The following is a 22,804-nucleotide window of genomic DNA, read 5'->3' on the forward strand; positions in this document are numbered from 1 at the left end:
CTGGATGCCAAGGGTGCTGAACATTGAGACAAGGAAAAAGCCTTAACAAACATTTAATAAAGACTTTAAAATGGGAGCTTGAATTTGTGTTATGAAGTCTAGCTATTTTCTTAATGTTTTAGGTTGAAAAATTCCAGAGGCATAAGACTCTCAGAGCAGGCTGATAATTCTTCCATACTTTATTAAGGTCTTCAGTTTATGTACTGCTGCTCTGTCAGCTTGTCACAAGACCCTGTAAAAAAATCAGACCAAGAAGAGGGAAATGTTGGGTGGAAGTGTGACAGACTCTGTGAACAGCATTAATGAAGAGTGCAACTACATAATGCAACCAGAATAGAGTAAAATAAGAGCCAATCTCTACAGTCCACAGGTTGTCAAAATGAGATGAGACCATCATTCTAGTACACGTTTTACTCACAGCACTTCTTGCACAGACATCCACAAAAGGGACTGACCAAGGATTAAAAAACAAATAAAAACTGAGGAGCTCCCAAGTCCAGAAAAGTTCAAAATGGTTTAGTTTACATACAAAAACCCCTGTCAATTCCAAAAGTTCGACTTCCGATTAATATTAATCACAAACACCACCATTTTACCATGCAAACATTTTAATTATTTAAATTGCTCTCTTCTAAGCATGAAGAGACAGAAGTACCACTCCATGGTGGTATTTCCTATGACAGTGACAAAGGACCATTTACTTATACCTTAAATATAATAAATTCCTGATTTGTATAACTGAGGCTGAATACCCACAGGATATTATTAACATTTCCCCTCCAGCATCTGGTCTAATAAAGAAACACAGAACAGCTTTGCTGCAGTACAAAAGTTTACAGAAAGTTCAACAATTTAATTAAAGACAATACAAAATATGTTGTCTGAATTCAAATAATTTATGCAAAAGGACATGCATGAGAAAATACTGGCAAGAAGATTTGGGTAACCCTATTATCAGATGCATGTTCTTTGCTCCTAGAGATAACATACAGGTAAAAATACATTTATAATTTAAGTTACAATAGAAGACAGTATTTCAAATACAATTTCGGGTCTACCAGCCCTTCAACGCAAAAAAATTCCTGTTAACACAGGACAAACTGATAGAATAAAAAAATAGAGCAATACTGAAGTCTCTGAACAAGCCTGCAGTGGTTTTTTTTCCTTTTATCAAGGAGGGAGAAGATACCAGAAAACAAAGGGGACTCTGTCTTCTCAGTTTAGTTTTTAGAAAGTGTGATCAGAGCATCAGGGATTACTTTCATCCATATACCCCAAAAAAACCCACCCTCCTGTTGGAGCACCAGGGCACAGGTCAGGGACAGGTCTTCCCTTCCACACGCAGTACCATGTCCACACAAGTGTGGATCCTGCAGCCAAAGCAAGCTACCCCATGGTTCTCAGGGGGGCAGCTTGGCTCCAACAATCACCTTCTCTCAGTCTCCAGCAGCACCACTAATCCTCTCAAATCACAAGTTATTCTTCACCTTTGTCAAATACTGAAACCCCAGAATTCACCTTCTTCATTATGGTATCAGACTGAAATACCCAAGGTTTCTTACCATGTGTCACTTGCCCTCCACATTTTTGTGGTCAGTTAAACAGTTTAACAAGACGACACATGATTAACTTCTTTCAAGATATTTTAGTTCATTGAGTCTCAATAAAAGCACTGGTTGCAGTACAATAGTTTTGACATACAGCAACAAAAGGTACTCAATTTACATGCACAAGCTATTTAACAATAGTACACAGTCTTTCCTATTGCCATTATAAAACAAACACTACTGTGACAGCTGGCACAGCCTTCTAATTGTTCTCAAGAGCTGTAAAAGAGTGATGAAAACAGTGTTCCGATGGTACAATGCCAAACAACAGAGATTTGGCCACTGCTACAAGATTCCAATCAAGATGCCAGTATCATAACGGGAAACTGTGTTGAAATAATTGTAAAAACAGCTACAAAAGAAGCTATGCAAAATTGCTTTGACTTGTACTTCAGTTTAAGAAACACCTGGGAAATACATACAGCTTTGTATAGAAACGAAAGTGCATGGAGAGGCAGAAAAGTGAAAAGTTTAAGGCAAGACAAATGTGTGGATGAGAAAAAAAACCTCTGAAGGTTACTGAAGTACTGTAAACCAGGAGTGCATAATTGCCTTTCTGGGTTGTTTTTGTGGGTTGGGGTTGTTTTTTTGGTTTTTGGGGGTTTTTTGTTAGAGCTGTGGTTTTTGTTGTTGTTTTCTGTTTTATGTAATTTTATTTTAATAAAGCTTCCACCTTTGAAGTGCAAGCCAAAACTCCTGTGCATTTGTGTTTGCAGCTTGGCTGAGTTTTCATTCAGTTTTAGAGCTTGGTCCAGATTTTGATGGTTTAGTGTGCAAAGTACAGCACATACTACTAGGACTGCTCACTCCAAGCTTTCAACACCTGCTTTTCAAAAACAGATACATCAGTTTCACGTTCATTAAAGTCAAAGTCTCAGTATTGCTGTTAAAGGGCTTCTAGAAACAAGAACACAGAAGTCAGATTTTTGACAATGAGATAAGCAATGAGCTTCGTAAAACACACAAGTTACAGTAAGACTTTTCCTATAGCAAATAAAAATCATCAGGGGATTTAACTTTTTTTTTTAACATTTCTTTCTATGTTTCAGAAGTGCTGGCAATTTCAGCAACAAAACTTCCAAAGTGCCCTGGCTGTGCCACTTTTTAGTGGTTTTTCCAAATGGTATTTAAACAGGTTAAGAAACCTTCTCCTCTAAGGGACAATTAGCACTTTAGCATTATGCTGTTGGCAATTCAGATCCTGAAACATTATGAATATTCAGTAGTTATCATTTTATTCATAACCATATTAAAAAAAGCACAGTTACATGATACTGCACTGTCAGGTCTCTAATATGCCGAGTAAGACTGCAAAAATAAAAGTCAGAAAAGTAAAAAGGCCTCAATTCTCCTATTTCTGTTGCTTGTTTTTCTTACTAATTGTCTCAGAGAAAAAAAAAAGTAGCAACAGCTTAATCTTAAATACAAAGGTATCATCATCACATCAGGTCCTCTAATCCAGACTGATGGTACACTTACCATTTCAACTGAATCACTCATTACAAACTTGCAATGCCAGCACTCATCTATACCCTGAACTGTTCCCTGCCCTCATCCACCCAATCAACTATTCACACCTTATTTTAAGCAGAACAATTCAAAAAGTTGTTTGTGGTTTTGAAACAGTTGGTCTGAGTTCTTTAATACCACACTCAAGACACAGGAAGACAAATTTAAGGGTTTTTCAACTCAATTCTCAAAACACTGTTTAGAAAGGAAAAAAACAGGCATGAATATGGAACTACAGAAGGTGTTAAAACACCACTTTAAAAATGGACTTGGTAGAGAGCCTACACTGGAAACACTTACCTTGTCAAAGCATCAACATCATCATCTCAGAAGACAATTCAGAGATACTTAAGTCATTGTGAAAAAAATGAAACTATACTGTCAAAGATCACGGAATATCTAATCTAGGGCAGTGCAAAATAATGGCTGGTGAGGGGCAACCAGTCATCTTGCAAAGTGAGGGACTTCAAATTACTCATCACTGACCTTCTTAATAATCTGCACTGAAGGACCTGATGAACACCAGTGATATTTCTGTCATGCAATTACAACTGTTAAGCAACCAATATGCAACTCAAGAGTGATGTTGTCATCCATGGTGGATTATTGAAGTAACAATCCATTAAAGAATAAATTCAAAGGGGAAAGTGGTAAACATCTTGCCATAAGTGAAAACACTTCAAAAATTTACAATTAAATAAAAAGTTAGATGATATCCTATAAAAAGAAATACTGAACACAACAAGGCCACAATAAATTAGTGTTTCCATAAAATGACATGCTGAAGGTTTTGTTCCCAAGTCTATACATTTTTTACTGTCTGTTAATTCCTAAATATTGACAGCATAATTGAATAATTGAGGTACAGTAGTTTACATTTGTATATGTCTTGTAAAAAGGTCATTATTTTTCTTCCAGTTTTTCTTCCTCCTCGCCAAAGAACAACAAAGGAAACATTCCTAAAATGCAGCCAATGGTCACTCCAATAGCTTTACCCTAAAGAAAGGGGGGAAAAAATTAAGTTTTTCACTGATCAGTTGTTACTCATTTCCCATGTACCAACACAACCAGGAACACACACCCTTTGTTCTAGTTTTCAGTTGGGAGTCACGTTTTTCTTAGCATGCAGACTAGAAACACAGTCTAAGAGAGAGAGACAGATATGACAAGGTTAGAACCAGTGTTTGCTGTGATAAAAGACAATTCTGGAGAAGGAGGGGAGCAATGCTCATGAAGAGCTGCGAAAGTGTTAAGGGAGGAAACAGACATCCAAAGGATTAGCAGAATGGCCAGGAAGACAGGAAAGAAAAAAAAACAACAAAAGAACAAACGACCAAACAACACCTACACACATTTTAGGTGCAATTATAAATGCATTTGCTGGTATCTAGTACTGCAAATCAAAGTCAGGAATGAGTGGCTCCTTACAAACATGATGGCATTCAAAGGCACAAGGCAAAACCAATAAAAACTGGAAAACATTTCAGAATTGACCTGAATGTACAGGACGAGAAGAAATAAAGTAAGACAAGCAGCGTCCAAACCACATCACCCGCAGTAGGTGGATAGTGTAGAAAAACTTAAGACAGCAGGTAAAAAAGAAAAAATGCTACCATACAGGCAAAGGTGCACAGAAGTCTTTTCACAGAAAAGTGATGTGAGCAAACTGGAGTGCAATGACAGGATTTTGCCACAGGCTCAGCTTTCACTGAGAAGACTCTTATATTGGAGAGACTGTGGGGCAGCCTCCTGACAATATGCCAGCTCTTCTCTGCTCAGTGCTTTGATCTATCACTGCTAAAACCTTCTTCTCCCATAACTTTTCCTCAGTAAGTGTTATTTCTCTTCCCTTAAATCTGCAAAAGTATTTTCCCAATGAAGGCTCACTCTAGCAAAGTGAAATAAATATCTGTTTCTTTACTCAGTTTCTGATAATTAATCTAACACTCTCACTGCTGAAGTGGGACCACTTCAAATGTTTAAATGTTAGGTAAGTAATCACCCTGAAAATTAATCTGCAAGATGAGTGTCCTGTAACTTTAAACATAGCCAGTGAATATTACTCAAATGCTAAAAGTTTGGCCAGGGGAAAGCTAATTTCATATCAAAGCTAATTATAGAATATTAGACACCAGTACATAACAGCACAGGCTTATGAACAGCAAGCACTTGACAAAGAATGTACAGGAGCAAACTACTAAGGGGTCATAACTTCCAAGGAAATTATCACCACAGCCAGAGCTCAACCCAGGTATGTGCAAAGCATACACAAAGTCACTGCAGAGACTATCCACAACATTAGTCATTTGCAGCTTGCTGCCTACAAAAAACCACTCAAGTCCAAAAAAATCTAGTCTCATGACTCTCCCTGACATGGGCTCATGACTAAACCTTCTGGGCAACATGCACAATGTTGGTGGTCATCACGGATTCAATGGGAAAAGTGATAAAAAGCATTTATCAGCTAGCTGAAACAGAAAAAGCCCCATGCCAGCAGTGCTGCCCACAGCATACTCACCAAGTGTGCACTGAGACGTGTCTGCCACATGTCAGCTTGTTTGGGTGTCAGGTCAGGGATTGACAGACCCAGTCGTGAAGCCAAAGCTTCTACATAACCTGCAAGACTGGAAGAACAAGAAAACAAGAACAAACGATTTTAAATTTCACAGTACCTTCTAGTGAGGGTTTTGAAATACTTGCACTTAAAAACAATAGCTTTTCCTTCACCATACTGATAAACTGATTGAGAGAAAACTATGGGAAAGAGTTCAGACTTCTAAATGTCACATTTTGCAATGTAAGTTAATTATCTCACTGATTTAATATACAGTATTTCCAGAAAAACTTTATGCAGTACAACACAACTGGTGTGAATGTTAATGCATTTTTGCAGAGCTTTTTAAGTAACCTTTACTGAAGGAAAGGTCACATACAGACTAGTTAGTGGTAAGCCTTGTCATTTGCAGAAAACAACACAGAGAAAAACAGGGGAAAAACAGGCATAACAAACAGCTTTACTTTCAGCAGTTATACAGAAATTTCCTTTAAAAACTAAAATAAGCTGGATCTGTTTTTATCAGAAATAGCTATGCCTAGACCTGAAGACATTGCAGAGAGATCGTTTAAGCTGAGGAGAATGAAATGTCTTCAGATCTGGGGATAACAATCTAAGGAGGTATACTACATAGAGCTATATTACATTACAAAAAAAAATTATTTTTCCACTTTGCATCTCAATGAATGCACTTAATATTCTTAACACAAGATCATACATACCCCAGTCCAGCTAAATCTGAAACAAGGTTTCCCAAAGCTGCAGCTGGAGGGAGAAAGAGGGAAGAGAAAAAGGAATTATTTTAGTTATGAACAAAACCAACCAGCTCCCACCCTGTAGTGACCCTCACTTATTCTCAATTAATACAGAATTAAAGACTAGAACTAAGTTCCTTTTATTTTAGTATTTTTATTCTGACCTTATTACAGTTTAGTAACAGCGACAGACCAAAATTAATAGGAGGTGCAACTATTTTTCTCAATTTATATGGAGAAAACTTGACAAATACAAAAAGACAACACTAACAACTGGAAATCAATGTAACTTTTGAGATAAGAGTTAAGAACAGCTGTGCATGGTTGCCAGCTGCATGCAGCTAATGCTGGACACCAAGCAAGGTCTTCCAGTGCCTGGAGAGGCACAGGAGCACTGGAAATGGAAGGAGCTGTCACTCTGGTATGCAGCTTTGATAAATATGTCAACATATCTGTGAACTGTGTCAATTTAAGAGTAAATACTGTACATGAGTGAACAAAGTTACACACGAAATACATGATTTCACAGCAGACCTTACTGAGATAAGCTTGCCTGCGACTGTCTCACATTGAACCAAGGACTGCAAATTTCCAAATCTTTAACTCGCTCAGCTGTAACATTTTCAGTTAAGCTCTCCCTCCTCACGCTTTTGAGCAACGCTGCACCTGCAGCTGGTGGATCCATGAGCAGCTTTGTGCTCTCTGACACTGCAGAGGCACCAAAGCTGTCGAGCAGAGCTTATCAGTTTTGGCCCAGTGCAGGAGCAGGGTGGCTGCTTGGCCTCCCTGTGGTATCTCACCAAGGCAGAGGAGCCACCAAGAACTGCAGTAAAAAGACACCAACACTGATCTCCACTTTGCACTGCAAGCAAACAGCAACGTACAAATACATACAAATACTAACATCAATACTGGGCCCTCAGGAACTTAGAGCAGCTCCATTACAGAAATGCAAATACACTTTTCCAACTGACCCAGGATTTGAATTATTTGGTTGAAACCAACAAGCATTTCAAAAAGCTATTTGAGCTGAAATTCCATTTCTGCAAATGGAATATGTCCTTGCTTCACCCAGAGGTTGTTTCTTTATTAGGAAAGGCAGCTGCAAGACCGAGGAAGAGCCATTTCCAGCCCTATGTGCTACTTTCAGCCTAAAATACAGGAATGTGCCATATTAGCCTGAATGTGCTGCATTTTTAATACTTGCCTGCCATAGTTGAAATTCCTAAGACAACTCCAATTGACAATTCTATTTGGGTTCCCTGAAAAATAAACAGTTTTCTCATTATTTGAGGGATCTGAAGTTAAAATAAATTATAGTGACACAACTGACAGAAGTATTGCTTACTGCTTTTCTATGTTAAAAGTGAAAGTATAAAAGGACATTTATTCTATTAGATCACATAGATCCTATCTTCCTGGCGTATATATTTCCCCCTAAGACAAGAGCCTACTTCTGAAATTCTTTCAGTATTTCATACTCTCATAGCAAGTGGCTGGTGGACAAAACTGCAACCCCTATCCCTGCATCCAATCTTCCCCACTGCAATTCTTAGCTGAATATACAGCTCTGAATAAGAACTTCTACAAATACTAAGCAAACAAATAAAACATAGTATCACACAGCTCCTTATGTTTTCAGCTGAAGAAACAAAATCACACGGACTGCACCATGAAACAGCAGTACACGGTCCAAAGATGAGAGACAATGTGCATGAACTAAAACAAGACATGCTCCAGTTGGATAGAGCAAAACATTTTCCACTGTGAGGACAGCTGAGCATTGGAACAGGTTGCTCAGACAGGCTTCCCTTGGATTTCTCAAGTCCCATGGGATAAAACCATAAACTACTTGGTCTCATCTTACAGCTGGTTCTGCTTTGAGCAAGAGGTCAGACCTGAGAAGGTCCTGAGCAGGGCGACATTCTAGACTAGACCTCACAGGCCAGTCTATTCGGCTATTTTGAAAAAATATGAATCTTACAGACTTGGTCAAGGAATGAAACAATGAACTTACCGCAGCAATCATAATTGCGTTATCCAAAAATCCAAACCCTACAAAAGGTAATGCATTGTGGAAGAACACTAAAAGAAATAAGTAACAAAGAGAAAATAAATACTGATGAGCATTCACTAGTGCACAGGAACAACTGAAATGTCTAATACTGGCTTTAAGAGAAACAAAGGCAACATACACAAAATTCCTTCCCTACTAATTCTACTGGTGACCTTTTTGTCACTGGCAGGTGTGGTAAAACCCTTTGCTACACAAAAATGTTATAAATGGCTTGTGAAGAACCAGCTAAAGCAACTTATACTGAAAACACTTGCACAATTTCAGATGGAAGCCATGCATGCCCACCAGTACATAAGAGAAATATTTAAAACTACACAAACTCTGGTATTATTTACAGACTTTCCAACAATGTTGCAGAATCACTGAAGATCACCAAACTGTCTCACCAGACTCCCTGCATTCTCTGCCTTGCAATAAAGGCCCTTTCTCTGCAAGTCCCTTGCTACTTCTGTGCAAGAGCTCCATCTTCCTCACACATTCCTAAAAAGTAGTATTTTAAAAGCATTGTCTGGTGCTAGACAATTCTTATCAAAATTTCTTCAGCCAAATTTGCAAATGCTAAGGTGATTTTCACTAGTGTGTCATGCAGTGCAATTATCTCACTATTTCAACCAAAACTTGTGTATCTTGGTTGTGTTTGTGCACTATCCTCAGAGCAAATTAAACTTGTAGTTGGCTCCTTAATACACTGCTTAAGAAATCAAGTTCCATCTTTTGTTTCATGCATTTTCTTCTTTTTTACTTCTTAAACCCATTAAATCCTTTTTGAAAATATTTTCTATTGCAGAAGCTTGGAACATGCTGGTCTGAGTAATTTCCAAGAATGAGCACAGTGCTACTGTATCATTCCTTTTTGTCTTGCTTCATTTTCTCTCTCAGGTTTTAGACTGTAAGCTTTTGATGGGGATGGGACTGAATTTGCACAGCGTTGCCCCTGGCTGAGTTTCAAGGTGCTCACTTCGTAAGACTAAATATAGCATGAGGACAAAATATATGACAAAAATACAGCTTAGTTGAAAATTTTCATTTTTTTAATATTTAAAATGCAGCAGATATTCAGTTTGGATTTGGCTGGAGTTTAGGGGTTTTTTTCCACTTCAGATTGGAATATAATTCCTACACTTTATAAACTTAAAGAGATGCAAACCTAGGAAGAGGGAAGAAAGCAGAGTGCATGAACCTCAGTCATGCGAAAAGAAACTGGTACCAGTACCTTTTGGGTTTTCTTCCTGCAGACAGTATGATTTCATGACCACACAAAAACCCAAAGCCACACTCAAGATCTTTCATGCTTAGTACCAGAACATGAATGGACATCTATAACTACTTTGTAAGAACACACCTGTCTTCTAAACTGCACAGGTAAAAGACTACAGCACAAAACATATGAAAATTTCCGATTTTGTTTTTAACCATCACAGGACAAATCCACCAAAACATAAATAACAAAAAAAGCACACAGATAAGCCCAGTATATTCAAATGTGTATACCAAATGCTGGGGCTACAAAGGGAGCTCAAATTCTTAGTGAAATGGATAGAATTTTGGAATTCATGGAGCAAACAGAACCCCAGGGACAAAGGCGAAAAAAAAAACCCCAACAAAATACAATAAATGTAGATACTTAGAAAAAGGAAAATGTTTCCCTAAATAAATTTGCTCACTGGAGAGTGTAAAATCACAAAAATACACTAATTTAGAAACTAACTCAGAATTTGAACCATCAAGGTATTATAGATACACAATCTGTTTCCAATTTCTCTGCAATTTTATACCACTTTTCAGTCCTTTTAAAACACAAAACCTCCACAAGGTACTGCAGCACCAACACTGCTTGGCTTAGAAAAACAATGTTTGCTGCTGGCTTTGAACAGAGTGCTCTCATTTGGGCTTTCTGTCCTACTTTCACTAAGTGCTGCACATTCTCCAGCTGAGGTGTTATGAAACAAAGGCAGCAGGGTGAGTGTTGGTGTTTGCTTTGGGTTTCTCGGACTCCATACAACAAGGATGAGGACAAACCAGCACTTGTAGAACAAAGATGAAGCAAATTCAAAGAGAGACTGCACAAACACTGAACCACATTCAATAAGCATTCTTCTTTTACCATGTCTCAGTTGTCCTGGAGATGGTGGTGCAACCTCCAACTTCTCTAGAGAAGTCAAAATGAAATGAGAAAGTTAGCTGCTTCATCACAAATTTGGTTTATTAAAAAGTCTTTACCAAATTACTAGCAGGCAAAAAAAGCAGTTATGTTATTTAACAACTTTCAAATGGGAAAGAAAAATACTTCACACCTACATTTTTATTATTTTTACAAAAGATAACACAGTAATAAAAGCCAAAAATTCTTAGAATATTACAAGCTTAAACCAGTATAAGTGATTATGCAAAGTAACAACATACTTCAGAAGCAGCCCAACAGCCATCTTCATTCGAAAATTACAAAAACACACTAAAATTAGAAAAATCAAATCTTCTAGAGACAATTGTATGTTTTTTTTTAGAGGTCCTCTAAACATGCAGCAACCTTCTTTACCCAGAGAGAGTCTGAAAAAAAAATCCCCTCTATTATTTATATTCTCACAGAAGGCATATTTTCATAGCAATATAAGAACAAAAGAAAAACAGTGATTCATGAGAACATATGTCTGAGCAGCACAGACTAGAGTGAGTATTCCTACATCCAAGTCACTCTTGTAGCCAAAGCTATTGTAAAGAAGAAACTAAAATATTCTCTTCAAGTAACTTGGAGGAAAAGAAGTTAGATCACAATACCAGTATTCAGCCAACCAGGAAAAACTTACAAAATAATTTCATTAATTGAAGGTCTTAAACAACTTTCAAGCTATAGCAGTTACTGAAGAGGTGCTTCTTCCCTCTGCCTAATATGTACACTACCTAAGCTCTACAAACACCAGTTGTACTCATTATGCAAGAGGGACAAGTATAGCCCAAATACTACAGAAATAACGAGTATTTTGCTTTCCCCTAGAGAAGAAATTCACTCAGGCTGGAAGAGGAACAAAAGAATGTGCCATGATAAACAGAGGGGAGCCCTGTGAGCATCAATCTCCTGAAATCTCAGGCACTGACAGCCAGAAAATGTCAGACCAAAATTTTCAGCTTGTGTTCAGCAAGGATGGGATTGGGGATGGGACCCATTTTCATATCATCTCCCTCTATCCTCACAGGCTAAGCAAATCTTTTACAGAAGCATGGACAAAGATGCTATATACACCAGCACTGCCCTTTGGGCAGCTTTTCTCAGAGACAGTAAATTCCCACAACACTGGGGAAAATCAGAGCCACGTTGAAACAAGAGATTAGCTGAGACCACTGTTTCCAAAAGCTCCAGATGTCCTGGGGGTGGCCAGGCAACCTAAGTCAACACCCTCACATTCCTGAAGCTTCCCTAAACTCATTTGCTCCACCCTATTGAATGCCAGGGAGAGAATAAAGCCCCAAAATAGAGAATACAAGCAGAGGAGGTCACAGAGCGCTGCCCTCCACGGCTTTCTGCTCTGACGGGAAGCTATCATGCCAACCACTGTGGTTCCTGGGCTTCCTGTGGCACTGCCACTGAAACCAGCCCTGCTGCAGTCAGTCTAGTCTTTAGATCTAAGTCTCCATACACAAGGATTTTGTGGTAAGAAACTCTAACAACATAAACAAATTTCCAGGAAACACTCTATTGTTGAGGAAGACATCTTATCATAGTTTTCCCTGATTATGACAGCCAGTTAGGTTAGACAATATTTCCATCTATTTTGGGTACCAATACAGAACACAAAATTAACTATTCAGCTTGTCACAAGATACTACAAAGCTCTAGAACATCAGTTCTCTGGAGTTAACTACAACTGAGTTTGATAGCACCTGTCAGTCTACACAATCACATTCTACTCAGTGTAGCTAGACACCTTTTAAAAAAAGCTAAAAAAACCCCAGCACACAGTTGGTTTTAGAAACTTAGAATCAAAAGGAAGAATTAAGGGTGTTTGGTAGAAGGAGAAAGAAATAAAAATGTCTTACATTTAGGAATAATGGGAGTTCCAAGTCCCAATAACTAAAAAGAACATAAATTCCTCCTTCAGAACATACATCAAGGACTACCTTGGGACGTTTCTAAAAGAGGGAAGGCTGGGGGGCACTACTTCAAGTTTAGAGGAAAGACAAGTTAGTGCAAGATAGAGGGAAATACCAGGGGACCAAATATAAGCAAAAATTACTTTATCATTGACATAATCTGTTTCAGTAGTGTGGGATTCCTGCTAATAGGCATTTTATGAAACAGTGCCTCAACACTATCAGGACAAAAGTTGCAAGAGAGGTCACTAGGGACAGCATGGTGGCACCAAGCCCTGGAGAACAGACTGCTTCTGATCAACCTCAGGGAGCTCGTGTCAGTAATGGTGTCTTCCTGCTGCACATGCAATAATTTATTTTAAAGGGAGTCTTATAAACTCATCTGGAAGCATGCCTGGCTTACAGCTTCCCGCATCATTAAGACAAAAATTAATCTGTGAAAAAAATCTGTGATTACACCTATTAATGAGACAGGGAGAGGAGAAGTCTGCCAGATGAAGTTCAGATAACTGGTGCTGGTGAACCCTGCACACTCTCTGGACAGGGAAGCTCCCTCTCTGCCTGAGCCAGGACAGAGCCTGAGAAAGCATCTCATCTCATCCCAGCCCAGCACAAAGCAGGGCCAGGTCAGACCAGGGTGCTCAGGACCTTGTCACATGGCACCTGCAGGACCAGGCTCACAGGAAAAGCTGTCCCTTATGGAGCACCAAAACCAGGCTTTGAAGGACAAAGGCAACTTCGCTAAGAACTGAAGCTCTGCCTCTGCCAGGCACAGAGCACTGCCTGCTGCAGGGAAGGGCTGCTCCAGCTCAGCTCTACTTGCAGAGGCCAAGATTAGTTTAAAGCTGGGATATAAGGAAGAAAAAAAAATTAAAGCAGAAAAAAACCCTCAGCTACTGTGCCATAAAAGCTGAAAACCTTTTTATAGAATCACTTCAAATATCACCTCTTTAAAGCATAACATACTTTAAAACTCGGGAAGATATTAAAGCACTGAGAGACAAGAAAATTCTTTAAACCAATTTTTTAAAACTCTAGATACCAAAAATATTTCAGAATAGGGTATTTTATTCATAGGAAGTTGTTCTGACTATTTGAATTTTCAAGACTCAGCAAAAAACAAGAATAAAAATATTCAGTACAGCAAAGGAAATGTACCCTTTGTTTATTTGTTTTACCAGAGGGAAAACAAAACTCTGAATTACAAAAGTCTTTCAAGAGCTCAATTCAGTCACAATTGAACAATTCAGAGTTTAAATGTCTGGAGGGAAAATAAAACAGCTCTAAAGTACTCCAGAATTGCATTTCACGATGGCCATTCACCAGCTCATCCTGTGACACAACGCTCAGTAAGACACCAGATTTCATCTTATTGCAGAAGGAATAAAGTGAAATGGTGGAGGGAGGACTATTGCTATTTTCTAGCTGACATTCATTACCACAAATGAGGTTATAAACCAAGGTTCAAGTGCAATACATGTCGCTAGCCCTGAATTAGCAAAGTCTGGGAAGCAGAAATAAATTTACTGCTTCTTAAATCTGGTTCTTGATATTTTTTTAGTTTATAGTATTTTTTTTAACTATTTTTTTAAAATAGTCTGAACCCGAGGGGGGCACAGGGGGTGGAGGAACGAAATATAAAACCATCAACATAAATAATACCATAATCCACAACTTGGCCCAAACCCAGCAAGTTAAATTCACTCTGCCAATTCTAACCAAGTGCTTGCAATTTAGTTTTAGGATTATTACTCTTAACTGACAAAAAACCCCCACAACTGACTAACAGGTAATGGCGTGCATTTATTAATAAAAACCCAACCAAAACCCAGCAAGTTGTCATCACCAGTTTCTGAATTATCAGTTATTTAAGAAATGGCATACAAGAGAAGTTGCAAGCCTAAAGGCATCTATCATGTTTTATTCGAGTTGCAGCTAACACCACCATAAAATTTTATAGCTAAATCTGTTACTGTCACCCAGAGGCAGGAAACACACTGAATACAGGTACTACTGCTAGAGCTGCCCTAGGAAAATTCCTGCTACTGCTGAGAATTGTTAAAATTTATTATTTAACAATGAATATCAAGAAGGAAGAGGAATATAAAAAGTAGTAATAATCTAGATCCATTATAACATCATTTTAGGCTCCAAAGGCATCTAATCTGGAAGTTACAGAGGGTTTTGTCTGGAATTCACCAATCTGTTTCCTCCAAAAAGCCTATCCAGATCATTTCGGCAAATCATTCAAATACACATCACTGAAACAGCAAAAGCGTCACTTACACAGAACAAGAAATTAGAGCAATTGTTATGTCTACTAAAAAGAGGTAGCCCTTTTGCACATGAGTTCATAAGAGGATCTTTATTCCCAAAAATTTTGGACTGGAGCCTGAAAATGAGATGTGTTATTGCTTTGTTCAGAGGCAGATCCTCAAAAGCAAATTGTGACTCTGATGTATGAGTTCATTCATGGAATAAGCTCATAAGGCACCTCCTCATCATCCTATTTTTCTCCTCTGCTCTTCCTCAATGTTTTCACCAGAACGGCAGTCTAGCAAAATTGAAAAACCTGGCCCCATTCATCTTCAGTTGGGTTCCCTTAATATTCCAGATGGGGAAACAACAATTATGAGTTTACAGTAACGAAAAATTCTGCATCATTTGTTATAACTCACAAATGGTTTCCTGTTACTACAGCAATTAAGGCATGAAAGGATGCTGACTCGTGCAGTGCTAAATATAAACCTGGCTGTCAGCTCCTTCAGTCACATGCCCAGCAGAGGGAAAGCTGGGAGAAGCTCTGGTACAAACAGATAGAGGAGGTGATAGAAAACTTCTCTACTACTCTGGAAAAGGTAACTATGTCAAAACAAATATTCTGCATAAATACTAAAAGGATAGTATTTTTTTAATATTGCCTGTAACACCACAGAGAATTACACAGTGATCATGCCACATCATCCTCCCTGACAAACCTTGAAGTAGCAGAACATTATCACCTTTCTTTGAAACTTTTGTTCCATGTACTGGACAAAGAGCTGAACAAGCTTTGCTGGAGTGCAGTTTGCTCCCGGGCCAGTCAATTCCCTGCAGAACAAACACCAGAAGTCACTTCAGGCTTAGTTCACTCCTGTGATCCCCTGCAGCGAGTATACAATACACTTATCCTATTACCTCTTCCAAAATGCGACACGGCATTCATACTCTTTTAAACATGGTTGACAAAACAGAGACACCTTAGGTGGAAACCTCGACAGGAAATGCAGGGGAAAGCATAAAATGCAAACAGTTATCCAGAGGCTCAAATCACTGTCCTCATCATGGAGAGGGTTTTATCCCTGACCTAATCCTGATCTCTACCAGTGCCTTATAAATATAAAGGTCAGCATTTCCACTCAAGCAGGTTCATCCCGAAATAGTATTTGCAGTGGTTTGCTTAAAAAGATCTCAAACCACAGCTGGAAAAGAAAATTAGATGTAAGATGCTTGCCTTGGGATTCAAGGGGGTTAATCAGCTAAAATGGTGACAACACAGAAAGGACTTGCAGCTTGTAAGAGAGATGCAGCATAAGGATAGAAATACAGAGTTTTAGCTGCCTCCTCCAGAGAGTAATAGAAAATGTCATAAAAATAGCTGAAATGTTTGTGTAAAAGTGGCAGCAACATGGTAACACTGATAGAGGAGCAAATGGGAACAATCGTGGCATTCTGATCTGTGTTCCAGAAGTATTTATTTATTTATATAAATATTATTATTTAATTAACAAATAAAAAGTAAGAAGGTACTTGAGCTCTGCCAAGAAATAAACTTGCTATATCAATTCCCTAACTTGAGCTCTGCCAAGAAATAAACTTGCTATACCAATTCCCTTCTCTTCAGAGTTAAAATTCTTTGCCTCAAAAAACCAAATACTTTTGTCCTCCCAAGAGGAGGTTGGCTCTGCCTTCTCTCCTCACCCTCTCCATTTAAATGCGTGAGGACTGCGGGGAGTTCCTGGGAGCTAGAGGAGGGACACCTCCCAATGGCATAGCAATCTCTTCCATCTTCAGATGAATGACTCTTCCCTTGGGATTATTAATAACCTCTCTACTAGATTTGGAAAAAGACCGGATGAGTCCTGCTGACTAACATTAGAGTGGAATTAATTTCATCCAAATATACTCATTTAACTGTTTTCAGTAAGGTGAGGTTTTGGCATTTCTCTATCCCTATTGATTTTTCTTGTGCCTCTTTCATTCGAGGCAGGGATCTATCCATTATTTCATGGGTCTGCAGCTGAGCAGAGCAGCAGCACAGCAACAGGGCTGAACTGGAAATAAGACCATGGTATTATCATGGTGTGATACCTTCCTGCAAGACAAGAAGCAAAGCAATTCTGTGGGACACCACAGAAGATTTGTTAACAAAAATTATCAGCACTCTGTGCACAATCAGAGATCTGATCTATGAGACGACTTTCATCACCTTTAAATAGAGCTATGATAGGCATCACTGATGTCCAAACATGAGTGCTCAGGAAATATCTAGGGAGTTATATGTACAATTATAATATACTTTATTCATTTATGTTCCCCCCAGGCCCTTTTTTAACAAGAAATCTGAGAGGCTGGCAAGAAACAAGCTTTTTTATTCCTGCCCTCCTTCTCCCTTATGCCCTTTCCCCACCTGCACAAAACTGTACTTGTTTCCCCAGGAAAGAAAGCAAGTGGGAAAATGGCTTTAAGAAGAGGGAGCAGCACTGGCTTTTAAGCCCAGCTCTGGCACCTGCAGCCAGCAGCAGAACTCCTTGGAGGAGAAAGCTCACTGACAACAGCCTGTGCAGAACCCAGGGGAACCAGGACACTCCCTCCTCCACCGCCCTGGCACAAAACCGAGAGTATTTAACAACACGAGGGGCTTGTGCCTCGGGCAACAGCAACAGCCAAGCTTCCCACAGTCCCTGGTACCAGCAGCACCTGTACTGAGAGAACAACCCTTCCCACAGCCACCAGCACCCGCAGGCAGCTGCAGCAGTGCAGGAGCACCAGGCGAGGGGCTGGGACATTAAATGTGTTTGGTGGGATTATTTTTTCCTTTAAGAGAACTCAACTACAGTCTCTACAGAGAGCTGAAGACAAACTGCTATTAAATCATATGCCACTAAGTACCAGCCTTCTTGTAAGCAGAAAGTTCCACTCCCTGCCTGAGGATGACCTTGGAAGCAAGTACAGCTGCAGAAATAAGCTTCTGTCTGAAATAATTTTAAATGCATGTACAGTTTATTGCTTTTCATCTGTCTCAGACTTAATACAGCTACCAAAGATAAGACAGATAGCGAGGGCAGATAAACTGAATGATTGTCACTTTGTTACAGACTCATACTAAGTGTAATGACATTCCTCCTAATTTTTCATTGCATTGGGGCATTAAAGACAAAAGTATAAGCTGCCTTGAAGTCCTTAAGAATCTACTCAATCCTGTCAGCAAAAGGAACACCATAAGAAACCACTGACAATTTAAGTTCCAGCCATAAAATACACTCAAGTAATTTGTACCTCTCTCTATAAATGCCTAATGAATACAGAAAGCAGTAGCAATGAAGCTATTCTTAACTCTTTACCTGCTGCTAGAGGTAGTGCAGTAGATTCATCACTTTGATACCCCTTTCCATTTCCCATGTAACGTAGCAAAGCTTCATTTGTGAAACCAGTCTGACTCCTCCATCTGACTCCCTGCATTGTCAAATTCATGCTGTAATGACAGCTTTCTCTGGCAAACAGATGAAGGAATGATTATAATACAAAACCAGATAAAATCACTTCACGTGGAATTTCACCTTAAAATATTTCCTTTTGGCTCTTGTAAGAATATGGAATATCTGCTGGGTTGTTATGCAGCTGCATTATGTAATGACTTATTCTGCATGTGACTTTTAAGTGCTAATAAAAAAGTCACTCTGTGCACAAAAATTATCTGAAATATTAAGATTGCTGGTTTTGTAAATAAAGTCATACCAAATGAGGAGAAGCAGAAGACGAAGGCTGCTGTGCTTTACTCTTCCTAAAAGTGAACAGTTCTGATGAAGCACACTTTTAATTCAACCAATTGTCTTTATTCTGCAAAACAAAAAAAGGAACATCCTTCTCCTGGTCAGTATTTCTCCAGCCTTTGGCAAGCACGAGGCCTCTCTCAGGAGGATTCAGCTGCAAGTGCATCCCTGCAGCTTCCAGCTACAGAGCCAGCGCAAGCTCCAGCTTCTGTCACACCCCTGCAAGTGCCAGCTGTGCACACAGTCCCTCTAAAGCTGCTTTAGGACCTCTGCTCTATGAAGAGCTGCACATCTGGTCCATCTATTTAATCCCAAGGCCTTCCCAGGAAACTACACAATGCCAGTTTACGAAAGACACAGTTCTGCCACTTAGGACAGTTTTCGGTTTTCAACTTTATGCGTTTTCCCTTTTCCACTAACTGCATTTTATTAACCTGTTCTTTTGTCACAGCTCCACTGTAAGCAGGCAGCAGACTCCTGTGAGTGCTGAAATTACACCCTTCACCTCCAGTTTTGCTAATCAGCTTGAGAATTAGTGAAATACAAATGCAAATCCCTGGCTAAAAAATTTTTGTAGGCATAAACCTGCTTTGTATTCCACAGGGGAGGAAATATGGAATCTAATGTATTTAACACTTCCCCTGGGGAATGGAAAGTATGCTGTGGCACTACTGTACTGCCTGCACCAGTGACGTACCTGCAATGCCACTATTAACTGGAGACCTTAATGAAATATGCACCCCTAGAGTTTTTCATGCTGCGCGACGGAGGCTGATCACACTGTGCCTCCAGCATCCTTTCCTCCCTCATTCTCTCCTCCCTCTGTTTCTCCAAAATCTGTGCAATGTTTACATACCCCCTTTTCCAGCAGCAGGGAAGGGGACGGACTCAGGCTGAGGTTGCCTTTTACAGTGCTGAAACAAAGTACTGTATGGTGGGAGGTGGGGCAGCCACTCAGACCACAATGAATAATCCTGAATAGAGAGCCAAAGGAAGGGAAAGGATAGACAGCTCCCTTCCTAGTCACAAGTCAAATGTTGAAGTAAAAAATGTAACTGCAAGTAGTTGACAAAACTACAAAGATAACCTGAGAGATCAAACCAGCATTGCTCACTAGTGCAAGTCACTGCGTGCTGTTAGTGACAGAGATCCCAGAACAGACTCCTGCCTGAGGCACAAAAACCCTCCTGGCACTTCCTGTGGGAAAACAGAAAGACAGACCCTTAGGTCAAATACAAAACTGCACCTTGAAGGGATCTAAAGTCACGCTGTTGCCACAAGAGGTGACTAGATACTTTTCCTCCTGCTCCTAAATTCCCTCCTGGTCATGTATTTGGGACTCCTCCTTTATTCTGGCACTTGTTCTTAGTCAGCTACACAGCCAAGCCCAGAGAACAGCAGAATATGGGAGGCAGAATTGAGATTTTAATATCCAGTGGTTTTTGGGACAGGGGAACAACAGAACACTCTTCACAACAACACAGATGAAGCCAGAAGTAAATCCACCTATATGGCCAAGTCACATCTCCTACACATCACCTCACCCACAGCTCATCCAGGCCTGCTCTCACCCACTTTGGGAAACCCAGGGAAAAGGTTTTCCTCTGTGGCTGGGAAAAAGTAATTGAAGTGAGCTTTTTTTTTTCTAACTGCGCTTTTAACACAGGGTCAGACATAAATCATAGTAAAACTCAGCCATATTCGTGTGCAACTGCAAGAACTGATGTAAGCATGTAAACAAGGTAGATATGATAGGTTCTGACTGAGCATCCAATCCTGGGATGTAATCCAACAGTGAAAACTTTACAAATCCCAAGACCTTTTTTGTTTGTTTTCATAAACCATATCCAATAAATGAGTAAAAAACAGGTCACATAAAATTCCCACTGAGAACAGTCATTTGCAACCTGGGCCATTTGTGATTTACCAGAACTCAAATGCACCTTTGGTACATTTCTTCTGTTCAGGGAGAGGGACACTGAATCAGAAGTAGTCTGGTATTTGCAAGAGGAAAAGGTCACCAAACTAATTATTTATAACAGCACTGTCACTTTTGCAGCTACCTACTCACTTTATTTACTTTCTCAATAAAATAACATAAATAGGTAATAAAATTGGGGAAAGAGCGGTGAATTTCAAGCTGTTCTCCCATCTCTTCTTTATGGCAAAAATCTTTATTAGGCAATCTAGCTGGAAATTCTTACATCTCTTAATCTTCAGTGAAGCAGTTAATTTTACATTTGTAATATCACAGCTTTACTTGCACTCTGTGAAAATCAGCCTGTTGCCAGAACTGAAGCAAAGAAACAACTGGATCAAAAGGTTATCTTTAATCTGAAAATACAAACTGACCGTTTTTGAAAGAGCAGCTAGCTAAAGAAATTGGTTTGTTCCATGCACAGTTTTCTCCGGTGTTCCACAAAATTAAATAAAGCAAATAAAACACAATTTTTACCAATTCAGATTGTTATGAAAGAAGGGATAATATCCTCATGGAGATCAACGATTCACACTCTTAGTGTAAGGTAAGTTACAGCAAACTGACCAGCAGTAAGGGATAGATCACTGCACAAAGTCAAATGCTATCAAGTGCAAATAATTAAAAGGCATGGAAAAAAAGTTACTCTAACAGTACAATAACCAGAAACTGATAATGCCTAAAAGAAAAATGTAGCAGGTCAAAGTGCAGCAATCACTTGTTAGTTCCTGGTAAGCATTTGGACCTGAGTTTTGTGGCAATACAACTTTACATACAACAATACAACCCAAAGCACAGACCTCAGTCCATGGCATGGACAAGAATCACACATCAGGGACTAGGACCTATGTCTCCTCCTAACCCCACCTCAAGGCTTCCCAGAATGTTTTGAAAGAAATGCTGGTGCCCAGACAACAGGTCCCAAGCTATCTGCAAGAAGTGAGCTTTGGGAACCTAAGACTGGGCCACTGCAGACACTGTATCTGGCTCCTCTCAGTTGAAGTTGGTCTCACTGTAGAAGCCTTTTTGTCTCAAACTTTTCAATTCTTCCTGAAATCAGAAAGATTTCTCAAAGCTGTGTCCTTCCCCCAGGTCATACAGGAGCCTTTCACCAGGATCACTGCCAAACAGTAAGACATGTTTTAATTCTGGAAATGCCTAAAAGCCATGAAGTATTTAAGAGCACTGAGGAAAGGTTTTATCCCTAGATACAAGCAGTAGGAGAGAATAAAACAAACCACCTGCTTCTTATGACTGCTTTAAGCCAATAGGAGAGTTGATACAGAATATGAACCATCTCAAAATACATAATCTTAAGTATGTCCCTATTTGCCCTTTTTCTTATCTAGAGAAAATAAGGTGAGTTTTAAAAAATGACCTGTTGATTTTTGCTAAAAGTATGTACGTCTAAATAAAATTTAATAAAAATTCAAAAGATACCCAAAAATGAATGAACACAATGAGCCCATCACATACAAAATGAAACTGGCAACTGACGCAGGAAAAAAGTATAGCAAGTAGCAAGTATCACTATGTATCATGGCTGCTAGGGTGGATATTTTATTAAAAATTAACATAGAAATATCTAAGAATCCAAAGTAAATGAACACTGGAAAAAAACAGCTATAGTTTTAACATCCCATAGTTTTGAATAAAACATTTACTCTAGTGGGTTGAAAAAAAGTATTTTGTGGGCTTTGCCTTAAAACGCTCCCCAGATCTCAGAGGAAGCATGTTTCACACACGGGTTAGTCACATCCCAAAAATTCCAAGGGGCTCATTCAATGTTAAACAAAGCTCTCACACACAGCAACAAAACAGAAACAAGAAGGCATGCTTTCAGGTATTTGAAATATCACTGTGCTAGTTTAAGGATAAAGTAGGAGGGGGACACAAGGCAGCTCACATATTCATGTCCAGCTTTCCCCAAAATGAGCAGTTTTTGTAAAAAAAACCCAAACAACAGCACAGGGACCCAAGACAGCTTCTTTAAGTACTCTGCTTGCATGATACACTTATATAATTTTTCCATTTACTTCTTGTTTTTAAAAAGCATTTTCTTCTGGAGACACCAGATGCCTCTGTAGTTTCATATTTATTATTTAATCAATCCAAATAAGGCTGAATAAAGCTAAGAGTTTTCAGTTGAATGAGTCAGCTTTAAATAATTTCTTTCTTACAGAAACTGGAAGACTTCCTTTTCTTT

General features: G+C 39.2%; 1 protein-coding gene across 5 annotated transcripts in view; it reads right to left on the reverse strand.

Moving 5' to 3' along the window:
- Window positions 1-590: 590 nt before the first annotated feature.
- TMEM65 (transmembrane protein 65) overlaps window positions 591-22,804 on the reverse strand; it is a 30,190-nt gene continuing 7,976 nt past the window's right edge. For 3 of the 5 annotated variants that reach the window (XM_085053527.1, XM_085053529.1, XM_085053531.1), the window contains 6 exons: window positions 10,607-10,651; window positions 8,443-8,510; window positions 7,633-7,687; window positions 6,393-6,435; window positions 5,635-5,740; window positions 591-4,112 (listed from right to left, as the gene is read on the reverse strand). In XM_085053527.1, the coding sequence (XP_084909653.1) occupies window positions 4,020-4,112; window positions 5,635-5,740; window positions 6,393-6,435; window positions 7,633-7,687; window positions 8,443-8,510; window positions 10,607-10,651 (410 nt within the window). In that variant the 3' untranslated portion in view covers window positions 591-4,019. Of the gene's footprint in view, window positions 4,611-5,634; window positions 5,741-6,392; window positions 6,436-7,632; window positions 7,688-8,442; window positions 8,511-10,606; window positions 10,652-22,804 lie in introns of all 5 variants that reach the window. The other 2 variants (XM_085053528.1, XM_085053530.1) reach the window with 1 other exon arrangement.

The sequence above is a fragment of the Lichenostomus cassidix genome, chromosome 2 (assembly GCF_008360975.1).
Source record: "Lichenostomus cassidix isolate B80296 chromosome 2, HeHo_3.0, whole genome shotgun sequence".
Classification (NCBI taxonomy): Eukaryota; Metazoa; Chordata; class Aves; order Passeriformes; family Meliphagidae; genus Lichenostomus; species Lichenostomus cassidix.